The 12,392-nt window shown below is 35.7% G+C and overlaps 1 protein-coding gene across 12 annotated transcripts in view; it reads left to right on the top strand.

Annotated features, from left to right (window-relative positions):
* Positions 1–12,392, top strand: part of fto (FTO alpha-ketoglutarate dependent dioxygenase) — a 377,466-nt gene that overhangs the window by 124,898 nt on the left and 240,176 nt on the right. Inside the window, exon 9 of one of the 12 annotated variants that reach the window (XM_063066846.1) lies at positions 10,681–10,747. The exons of the other annotated variants lie outside the window; for them this stretch is intronic. Coding sequence (XP_062922916.1) covers positions 10,681–10,747 — 67 coding nt within the window. The remainder of the gene's footprint in view (positions 1–10,680; positions 10,748–12,392) is intronic. 12 annotated transcript variants of the gene reach the window in all.

Genomic DNA, 12,392 nt, shown 5'->3' with positions numbered 1-12,392 from the left:
TAAACTTTATTTAAAATAAAAGTACATTTTGCAGTTCATACTGATGTATTTTCATTTATGGATTGTCCCTGTACTTGAAATAATACAAACACATTGGAAAATTAAATAAGAACCTAAGTTGGAAAAGAGTCCTCTTTAAACTCTTCGTTATTTGTAAGACAGCCATGTGACTTGGATGGAAAAAGTTTAATGTCAACAGACCTTTCAACAAACATGTTTACAGTGATTTAAAAAAATCTCAGTTTTTCAAGATTCATTTATGGTCAAAGAATATATAAATTATACAACCTTGATTTGCTTGCACACAGGTAGCCACAAAGCAAGAAAGCTGAAAGAAACCAGTTAAAAGAAAAAAAACAATACTTGATGCGCAAGAGAGAGAAAAAAATACAAATCATTCGAACAATGACATTCCGAACCAAAATTGAGTCCTCAGATCTGATTTTAATTCTCATTTGATTGTTACTACTTTTACTCTTTTACACATTTAGTCAAGACTTGATATAACAATGACCCCTTTTAACAGTTTGCAATTTGACAGCAATTAACTGCTTTTCACCTCAGTTTTGCTCAATGAGGGTCCTTGGCAGTGGTCAATGTAAATGCAGAATTTAGACAGCAGAGGGCACTATTGCACCAGTAGTTGCACAGGAGCAACTTCACTTAGAGATCAGAAAAACAAACTGCCACCTTAACAACATGAGATTTTGACCTATCACCTGAAATAGTCTTGCTCATATTTATGTACAGTTATCTATTTCCTGTGAACTTGTGAAATAGTGAGTTACCTTGATTGACAGGAGTAGATTTCAGAAAAAAAATGCCAATGGTAATTTTGGTTCCGTTCTTATTTATAGGATGTGCACATTCTTCATATTTGTAATTTAAACTGAACTAAATTAGCAATCCGTGTAAGGGATATGTTAAATGGCTATATTTAGGTCAGTTTGTGAGAGTGAATGTAACTACTGAAGTTTCAGACATTTTCAGTTTCTCATAGACTTTGATTTCAAACTAAATAAAGCAAATTTAAAAGATGATTAAATTCTTTTTGGGATGTGGGTGTCACAGGCAAAGCCATCATGTATAGCTAACCAGATTGCACTCAAGAAGGTGAGCTGCTGTCTTGAACTGAGTAGCTTGTTGAGCTACTTTAGAAAGCAGTTAGTTAGTTAGATCATGAGAACACTCAGTCCTCTTTTATTATCATTTAGAAATGCGTACATGCATTAAGAAATGATACAATGTTTCTCCGGAGTGATATCACAGAAAACAGGACAAACCAATGACTAACACTGACAGAACCACATAATTATAACATATAGTTACAGCTGTGCAAAGCAATACCATAATTTGATGAAGAACAAACCATGGGCACGGTAAATAAAGTCTCAAAAGTCCATCCGTCCGAAAACTTCGAGCTTCTGACCAGCCTCTCTGATACAGCCTCCCAAGCGCCATCCTCTGCCAAGCGCCTTCGACCTCGCCCCCGCCGCTGAAACACACAAAGCCAAGGATGTCGGGGCCTTCTGCTCCAGAGATTCTGGTTACCACATAGTAGCAGCGGCAGCAAAGTGGGCATTTCAGAAGTTTTCCAGATGTTCCTCCGTACTGTCACGTCCGTCTCCATCAAATCAGAATTGTGCACGGTCCCCTACTTGACATAACAGACATCACCACCGAAGTGGCCTTCTCCTCCTCCTCTAGTTGAAGGTTGTACTCCACTTAAGACACACTGTGTAAAATTTGATTTGTGTCTTTATGTGTTACTGAGTACAACCTTAGTCTGGATATTAGTGCCTCTCTATGAATCCTCCTGCTTCTACAATTTCAGCAATAGCAAATAAATTGAGGATTAAATTGATATAAATGGTGGCAATTAAATTATTCAGATATTTCTTATTCACAATATCAAGAAGCTGATTTTAGAGTTACTATTGCAAACGTAACCAATGAGAATGGAGGGTTTAGTCCCTACACTGTACGACCTAAGTTGCACAGCTATACAGCAGTATTGAGAACTTTTCCAAGAATAAAGGCAATCAGTCAGAATGAATATGCATCCATGAACTGATTTGACATACATTCTTTCAACCAATTTATAACTAGTGTTACAAGTTGGCAGCAGGTAGCCTGTTTGTAATCTTTGCTGCAAAAGGTGAGTAGTTATTCAGATCAGAGTAGGAGAATAATAAAGGGCTAAATCATGTCCCTCTGACAAAAAGCTCAGAATTACATCAGGTTTAAGTTTTCCTGACTTTAACTTTGAAACGTTTGTACTTAGTCTCTAATGATTACCACAGGGGTCCTCTGTAGACAGACAAGACTGGGATGTAGCAACTTTATTTTTGTTTGTGTATATTTGCTTTGGGATTTTGATGTAAGTGCTTGCTTTGCCTAAAGAAAATGTAGAGCTTGCACACAATGTTGCTTGCCCTGGAGAACTGAAGTTTAGATCATTTCCACAGTACCTTTAATAACATTTTAATGACTAATTTAGTAACAGGATTATTCATGTAAAATAATTTATTTCATTTTTCTAAGTCGTTATGTAGCTCTGCAATGACTTTTTAAACACAAGGGTAATAGAAAGTTCTTTATTGAAGACTGGAAGCTAATTGTAAATGCTAAACACAAGAGGTTCTGCAGAGTTTTTTTTACAATGGACAATTGGTCTTATCTTCTGAAAATTCTATCAGTTGCCTGTAAAATTGTAAATTGTTTCAACACAGAGAAGCAAATGGATGCTCTCTCTTGCCTCATTAACAGGAGTGCTTAGTGAGAAAATGGTACAGCAGTCACTTTCAGCAGGATCTCTGGGTACTGTCTGTAAAGTGTACACCACTTTAGATGAGTTGCCACATTATGCTGCCTATTATATTTTTAGTGCATCATACAGATTTGAAATGCATGCTATCTGATGTACTTTATGAAAAGTTAACCCTACTAGGAGTCATAATCTTTTTCACTTTTTTAAAAGCAGATGTCTTTGGAAATTGGCCGCCAATGACATCATAAATATAAGACTTTTGTTGGAGGAGTCCCTGCCACTGGTGGCATTGAGGATTTTATTTGAAACATTGAAAGGATTAATGAGTATCCTTACAGCTTATTAATTCAGCCCACTTGCCCTGTCACTGAGAATTTCCTCTATGCCTAATAGGATTCCAAGAATCAACATTTAGACAAAAAAAATTCAAGAGAACGAGAGAATTAATTGTATTTTTGAGTGAACAAGATTCCTCTGAAGTTAATAAAAATATGCCCCACTCATAACATTTGTGTGTCAGAGTGCAATACATAATGACTGATATAATATTTACATTGGACATCGATTTTACCATGTTAACTGTTTGATATTCGAATGTTAGTTTATATAGTACTGTGAAGATTGTGGATATGCCTTGAAACAACCAGTAAGACCATAATGGAACTGGGTGCTCCATTTGAGCAAAGCTACAGTGGCCATGCAGAGCTCTGTATTGGTTGTGGCTCTCTAACAAGCATTTGGTGCTTTTAAGCAGACTTTCATTAGAATAAGCCATTATGCTAATCCAGTGAGTTGCAATGTGATAGCCACATGCTGCTTTACATGCTTATCTTCTATTTGTGCTACAGGAAAGGTTTTAAAGTTCACCATCTCTATTATTGACCCACATTTGCCGAAATTTTAAAACCATCATCAATCAAACATACCAGTGCTTTTTCATATATCACAGTCTCCGTAGAGCCTATAGATTGCTTCAGTAAAGTCAGTTTTGCAAAATGAATCCTTATTATTATATTCAACTGTACAATAAAGGCAGGTGGTATTGCCAGCCATCATGTAGAATATTAAGCAGCCATAGCTGTACAGGTTTATGGATATATGAAAGAAATCAGATAGAAATCAGGGAAGTAAAAGAAGTAATTATTTTAAGGTGGCTTTTTAAATATTGAGAGTCAATTAAGTGAAAGGAAATGCCTGTAAGCTTTCACTTGGCTGGATCCGAAAGGTATAGGTGTAATTTAAGTTAAATATACCAAGTTGAGAAAATATTTATCTGGAAAAATATACACAACACAGGTTATAGTTTATATCGTGGTATAAAACTGATGGCATTTTGACATGTTTAAATGTAATGAATAGAAAGATTAGATAAAAGTAGGTTTTATTTTGGTAAACAAAATGCAGGTTTATTTACATATATAAGAAGTTGTTTTCTTCATTTAAATTATTTTTTAAGAAAATGCAAAAAATCCTTCAGAAGTAATTAGCACTTACTGTGGAATCCAGGGAAGGAGATGACCATATACCTCGGCGTCACAAGCCCTACATGGTGCATCTCGATTATCTTTTGGATCCTGAGTTTTCTTGACGTTTTGCTGAATGCAAACATGCTTTCTGTCACCTAACATCTTAAGGAACAGTGTTTGATGAACTGCAGTGCAAAATATCAGGGATAATTTCAACAGTATTCTGTAGAAGAACTATAAAAATAGAGCTGAAAAACAAGGCCGACATATTACTCTAGTACCCTTGAGATAATGAGACATATTGTTTTAAATGTTATTGGTCAAACTCAAATATGGCTCAATAGATTATGTAGTAATTTTAAGGAAAGTATTTGGATAATACTCTACTCCCTTAAGTTAATTAAATTCCTTTTTAAACTTATTAGTATTTCTTAATTTTTTTTTTACAGATTTTGAAGCAAAATTAAGTTATTATGCACTCTTTTTATTACCATTTTGATTCCATAACCTTAAGATTATTTTTAATAGGGCTTAGGATAGAGATTTAAATTGGACAGGACTGCATAGTGCTTCCACTGCTACAACTGAAAACCAAGTATTGAGAACTACTTTCTTGAATCCATGCTCCAAACATTAACAAATTAGATCGGGCAGAGCCAGTGTCAGATTCACAAGAAGGGTTCACAAAGCACACTTTTCTTTAAAAATGCTTATCTTATACTAAAAGCTATTTTAAATATTATATAACTGGAAATTTCTGATTGTCAATCCATTGATGGCCTTTTTTGATGTAGGTTTTATTGCTATCAAAATAATGAATATTTTAAAATGAAATTAGCTTGAAATATCCAACAGTGTGGTTGAATGGAAAAAAATCATGTGATCTGCAGACAGATTTCCACTATTTGTTTGGGAGAAAATTATTATTAAATTTCTAATTTCAAGGTGTCATGGTTCTTGAAAGCACAAGTCAAGAATAGGTATTTTATTTACCATATTCTAATAGCACTATTTATTCCTGGCATTTTATCTCCCTGTGGACAGTTTCCCCCCACAGTTTTCACTGTTGTGATGTAAATGTTGAACCTTCCATTAAAATGACATCTAGATAAAGCAGCAAGCATTTTTGCAAAATTTTATCGTATGAAATGATGAGCTATTAGATGAATGATGGATTTATTGAAAGATGAAGGTTAAGAAAATGTTTGTGCTTCATAAAAGGCATCCGAGATTGAAGCATTATCAGGTGTGAGATTAAGATAGCCGTCAACACCATTCAAAGATAGTTACCTTTCAAAAGAACCTATACAAGCTTTGCTTTCTAAGTAAAAGAGGTAACATAAAAAGCCGGAATCTCTTGTGAGATGATTGAGACTTGCTGTGGCTGTTCCTAGATGTATAGGATAGCAACCCATCTCCTAGGATCTGAAATCATGCAAACCAAAAAGCAACTAAAATTCAGATCAGCTTTAAAATGTACACAGTCTGAACAGTTTTTAAAAACAGATGTGCTGTATATATAAGTAAATTGCAAAGAGAAACAAGTTAAATAATTTGCTTATAGAACGGAAACCATTTTAACAAATTAAAATTAAATTTAAAATATTTAAATATTTAACATTGAGCCATTATGACTGCTTGCTTGGGAGCTCTGTTAACATTTGTTTGCTTATAGGAATCAAACAATAGCAAGATCTTGATTTTTTTGCTCCCATTTTATAGCATATAACCACTGCACAATTAGTATTGGTAATGTTTAATTTTAGTCTTGCAGTATTTTGACAGTAGTTTCACAGCTGGCAATATTTCCTTTTCAAAGTCAGTGGTGAAAGTCATTGAATGAAAAGCGAATAGGAAGTAGCAAGCTGGTGCAATTTGCAATATTACTAGTAGAGGACCTGCAGAATGTTTCTGCAATCTCCCTGGATAGTACAAATTGTGATGATGCCTGCCTGATTGTAACACACTGCTTTAAGGAAAAATATTAAGTGAATTCTTGTTTCCTTAAGCTATTTTGGTCCGCAGCTTTGGACCTCCAGATGAGGTGTTGAATACTATCCTACTGAGAATACATAGATGACAATATCTGTAAAGGCATTAGAATAAACCATTGCATACTGCTGACTTCTAATTGTTTAATTCTCTAGTTAATAGCTATTTTCTGAGGTCAGACAGAATATGTATCATTACTTATAGAGTGAGTTGTATGCTAAATGCGCCTGACCAATATCTATCGAGACTAATGTCATTTAAAATGTGCTCACCAGTGCTGAGCTTGTTATGGAAAAAAATACTAAAACTGATTAAAATGGCTCTCAGCCCTGATATGTTTGACAGCTTTTGATGGTCGAGAGTGTATTAATTTCCAGCTTAGCTGCTGTTGGCACTTTGGACAGGTCCCAGGGAAGAATATGAGATTGACCAGGTTTTCCCACTGTGCCAGAAATCTTTTGCAGACACAAAGCAGTACTCTTGTACTTAGTAGAAGAACAGATAAGGGTTTTCATGTTGCCATTTAAGTTTTAGCACTAATGCTTTTCTCTGAAAGCTCTTCCCTGGGATGTTGAAAGGGAATTTGCCGTTTGATTTTTCAAAGGCTTTACAAAATGTGGAACAATTAATTCAAGCTAAAGAGATAAATCACAAACCATCTAAATAGAAACAATAAAATTTTAATTATCTGTATTAAATTTTAAAAAAAGTTGTGCACGGGCTTGTCAGATGCACATCCCTCTAATGGTGTAATCACTCAATTTAGACTACAACGAAGGATAACAATAAGATCAGAATCACAAACAATTTTCAACCCAGTTTTTCTCTCATGATAGTAGGGATGCAGTGTGCCGTGTATCTCCGATGGTGAGTCAAGATTACAAATAAACTGTTGGGGATGTGAATACGGAAAGCAAAAGCTTGAAACAGGAAATGTCAAGCATTGAACATGTTGTTGTAGATGACTACCTCAGAGCCTGATCCTTATCAGGCTGCAAGAATAGTTGTGAAGTAAGGACCTTTAGATGGAAAGCTGGTCAATGAAAAATTGTTTCAGGTGGAGCACCTTGGCTTTTCTATGTGACCTATGGCTCCACAAACACTCTCTGCTTAATGCATCTTCTTTCAGATTTTGTTTCCACATTAACCTTTCTAAGGGCAGACAAGTTCCTTTAGGAAAAGAAGGAAATAGCTTTTTGTGAAAATACAATTACTGATCATGATAAATGTGAATTTAATTACTATAAAGTAACTTAATTCATTAATATAATGGTGCAGATATTTATTTGATATTCACCTGCAAAACAGGTATGCAGGATGATAAAACTAATGTTATTAATCTACTTTTGTGTTTAAAGCTGCTATCCAGTACTAAATACTCATAATATGAATACTCAACTGATACAAAAATCAAATGTATATTATCCTATATAACACTTATTGCCTTTAATATATACAGTGATTTTCCTATTCCTGATTCTCATGACATTTTAGAATTCTCCATAAGAAAGATTTCAGAAAGCTGAGTGTCTGAAAGAAGGAATTAACATTATCTGTTAAAAGACAAGGTTGCTGAAGCTCCTTGCAATTCTAAATAGACATTGACACCACTGACATTCTCTCTTAATTGCAGGGCTTTGTAACACCTGTGAGGCACTTATTCTGATTATGCCCTCAGCTAATCAGAACTGACAGCAGGTTGAATTGGCTTCCTAAAATCTGATTTCTCTGTTCAGAATTATATGCATTTGTTTTGGTTGGACATCATGTTTTGAAGTAAAAGAAGTGATTGTGGATTAAATGGCCCATTTAGATTTCATGGACTACTTTTACACCAATTTAAGCACTGCAAGATCAGACTATGAACTTCATTGGGGCCAGTCTGAGACTAGGTTGCATATAGCAATGTGCTAACCATTAAATTAACAATTGTATTAAAAGGAATGTGTATTTCATTTGCAATGCTCCATCATTTTAGAATTTATGAATGAATTATATGATGTAAAAAAAACTATATACAGTATATGTAGCACCCTCTATGTAGAAGATCTAGGGACATCAAATAAGAAATTTGAAAAGAAAGATCTCAGGACTGGCAGGAACGAAGTTAAACTTAATTTTGAAAGAAGTGAAAAGGAAGAATTTGTAATGTAGTTTTAATACACATAAACAGCAATTAAATATTTAGGTAATCTGTTTTAATAACATAAGGATTACAAAATAGAAGCAATAATATGCTATTCAATGAATATTCTCAGTGACTGAGCCTCCACAGTGGTCTTGGTAGAATATTCCAAAGATTCACAGCCACCTGTATGAAATAGTTTATTTTTATCTCAATCTTGAATGATTGACCCCTTAAAATGGGGATCCTAGACTGAAGCACCTTAGTGAAGGGAACATAATTATTGTATTCTACTTTGTGAAGTTCCATAAGAACTGTGTATGTTTCATTATAATTACTTCTCAATCTTTTAAATTTCAGAGTATGGGCCCATGATATTTCACCGTACTGACTTAGAGAAAAGAGCAAAAGTTTTCTAGAATATCAGTGAGAACTCCTCTGCATTTTACTCTGAATAGAGTTGTGAGATCTTCTGCTATTAACTGAAAGGCAGATGATAGTTCAGATTATTGTCTTCACTTGAGGATGATACCATCAAAGTGCAGCAATCTCTCAGCTCTGCTATGGGAGTGTCATTTGTAATTATGTATACAAATCTCTGGAGAAGGGTGTGTACCCATGACCTTCTGATTGAGAGGAGAGAATATAACTAAGAATTGATTTTATCCCTGAGGCAATGGGCTCCACAGGGAGATGAAAGAGATAGGTTGCTTCATGGAAGGCTTGCTGATTATCATTATAGCACTAAATGTTTAAATGGACATAGAATATCGGTAGGAAGTAGTTTTGATGGAAACTTCAGAAACTTGCAAAAAAGGTTCAAATTTTTTCTATTGTTCGTTCTGATGTGGTGGCTTTCAGGGTGCTGCTGAAACCACTAGCTAAAAATGAATCTCAAAATGGAAGCTCACTAGAAAGTGCAATTAGAAATAGGGAAAATATGCTGACTTTGTCAGTGTGCCCAATTTTAAAAAATATATTTTAAAAATCTGGATACCATCTATGAATGGATGATATATGGAATGTGGAGCCTTGATAGACCATGTATATGTGGGATGAGCAACATTAAAAAAAAACAATAAAAGCAAGTAACTATAGAAAACAAAGTCGTTTTTTTTGGGTTGCAAGGTTGTGTGAGGAGCAAGAGAGATCAGTGACTGAACTGCTGCAATGTGCATCAATAATTCGGATAAGGAGACTTAATTTAATCTATCCAAGTTTGCTGATGATGCAGAGCATTGTGAGAAGTATTTAGAAAGTCATAGGTGGAAATGGATTTGCTTAGTGAATGGGTAGCAATGTTGCAGATGGAATATTACGTTGAAAAACATGGAGTTGTCCACCTTGGCAAAAACAAAATAGAAAAGTAGAGATATTTTTAACTGGTGAGAGTTTAAAAAAATATGAAAACATTTCCATTTTTGCTCTTCCAAACTGTAGATCCTATATGTGTGTGTGAACTAGACAAAAAAATATGCATACAACATAACATCGAAATAAATCATGAAGCAAGTGACTATAGGGTTGTATATTACCTGGCTAGATAGATGAAATTTAATGTGCAAAATTGTGCAGTGATGCATTTTGCAGCAACATAAGTGAAAAGTGTGTACAGATTACATGATGAAAATAAGGACTCTTCATGATTTAAAAATGCAAATCTTCATGGGTGGTAGAATACAACATATCTGAGAATCTATGTGTAGATGTATAAAATATAAAAAGTAATTCACTTTATGAGAATGATCCTGGGATTGAAGGGTTAACCTTTGAGGAGTGTTTGATAGGTCTGGGCCTGTACTCACTGAAGTTTTGAAGAATAAAGGGGGATCTCATTGAAACCTACCGAATATTGAAAGCCCTAGATCAGGGATTCCCAATTTGGGATCCTTGGTTAATGGTAGGGGTCCATGGTGTAAAAGAGGTTAGGAACCCCTGCCCTAGATAGAGTGGGCACGGAGAGGAAATTTCTTATAGTGGAGGAGTCTCGAACCAGACAGCACAGCCTCAGATTAGAAGGACATGCCTTTAGAACATAGCTAAGGCAGAATTTCTTTAGCCAGCGGGTCCTGAATCTGAAAGTCATTGGGTATATATAAAATAGAAGTTGATAGGTTTTTGATTCATAAGGGTGTGAAAGGTTACAGGGAAGAAGCAACAGAATGCGGTTGAGAGGAAACATAAATCAGATGTGATCGAATGGTGGAGCAGACTTGATGGGCCAAATGACCCAATTTTGCTCCTATGTCTTGTGGTCTACTGTGAGCTGCACTCTTACTACCATTGAATCACACCTCAGTTCTGATGTTTTTAATGTCCTTTTATAGACGGCAGTCCGAGCTATTCACCTGCTTCAAGCGGATTTCCGTCACACTGGTGCCGAAGAAGAATGTGGTAACCTCAATGAGTATCACTCGGTAGCATTTACATCCATAGTGATGAAGTGTTTTTGTAATGTCCTTTTATAGGGAAGGTTTAAAAATACTGATAAAGAGAAATTTTAATTAGGAGAAGGTACTTTACAAGCTGAGAAGCTTTCAGTGGAAATTAAAAGATGTTGGAGAGGAGTTCGAAGTGAAAGACTTTTTTGATGAAGTAAATATTGGAATAACATTTCCACTGTTGTTGGTCAATAGCTAAATCATGAATGTGTATGATCTAAAGAACAAGGGAGAGATTAGAATTTTTTTTTACTGGTTTTGTAAAACAGTGGGGGACAATAACTAGCAGATACAACAGACTTTAAAAAGATACATTTTAAACAACATAGAAATTGGGTCAAGAAATGAACTGGGGAGAATATGCTGATGCAATGAACCAAGTAGCCTCTTTCAATATTACAAAATTTTATTAAGTTCTATATAAAAGCAACGTTTTCCAATTTAACTGTGATTCTTGCTATTTACACTTTAAGAAAAGAACAACTTGCTCTTGTCCCATACTCTGGCAAAATCAGAATATTTCCTCCATTGATTTTATTTATCTCCATACATAGTAGCACCTGGGTTTTGTTGTCTATGTCAGAGCTCTGTTTTGTAATAATGCAGAACTTGGGACTGAAGTGAAGTTATCCCCTTTGGTTCAAGAGCCTGATGGTTAAGGGGTAGTAACTGTTCCTAAACCTAGTAGTGTGAGCCCTGAGGCTGTTGTACCACCTTCCTGATGGCAGGAGCAAGAAGAGAGCATGTCCTGGGAGGTGGGGGTCCCTGTTGATGGATGCTGCTTTCCTGCAGCAGGTTGCATGTAAATGTGCTCAGTAGTTGGGAGGGCTTTACCCATGATGACCATATCCATTACTTTTTGTAGTATTTTCTGTTCAAGTGCATTGCTGTTTCCATACCAGACTGTGATGCAGCCTGTCAATATACTCTCCACAAAACATCTATAAAAGTTTGTCAATGTTTCAGATGTCATGCCGTGCTCTCTTCTCACTGCCAAATTTCTGCAACCTCCTACAGAAGTAGAGGCATTGCTGTGCTTTCTTCGGAATTGCAATTGCACGCTGGGCCCAGGATAGGTCCTCCGAAATGATAATACCTTGGAATTTAAAGCTGCTAACCCTCTCCACCTCTGATCCTCCAAAGAGGACTGGCTCATGGACCTCTGTTTTCCTTTTCCTGAAGTTTATAATAAGCTCCTTGGTCTTGCTGACATTGAGTAAGAGGTTGTTATGACATTACTCAGCCAGATTTTCAAGCTTTCTTTGAGATAATGATTCATCACCACCTTTGATTCAGTCAATTACAGTGGTGTCATCAACAATCTTGTATATGGTATTGAAGCTGTGTTTAGCCACGCTGTCATAAGTGTAAAGCAAGTAGTGCAGGGGACTAAGCACACAGCCTTGTGGTGCACCTGTGCTGATGAGATCGTGAAAATGTTGTTGCCAATCTGAATTGACTGAGGTCTGCAAGTGAGGAAATCCAGGATCCAATTGCACAAAGAGGTTCTGAGGCCAAGGTTTTGGAGCTTATTGATTAGTTCTGAGGGGATGATGGGATTGAATGCTGAGCTGTAGTCGATCAAGAACATTCTGATG

This window comes from Mobula hypostoma, chromosome 14 (genome assembly GCF_963921235.1).
Source record: "Mobula hypostoma chromosome 14, sMobHyp1.1, whole genome shotgun sequence".
Taxonomy (NCBI): Eukaryota; Metazoa; Chordata; class Chondrichthyes; order Myliobatiformes; family Myliobatidae; genus Mobula; species Mobula hypostoma.
This window is presented reverse-complemented; position numbering and strand designations above follow the sequence as displayed.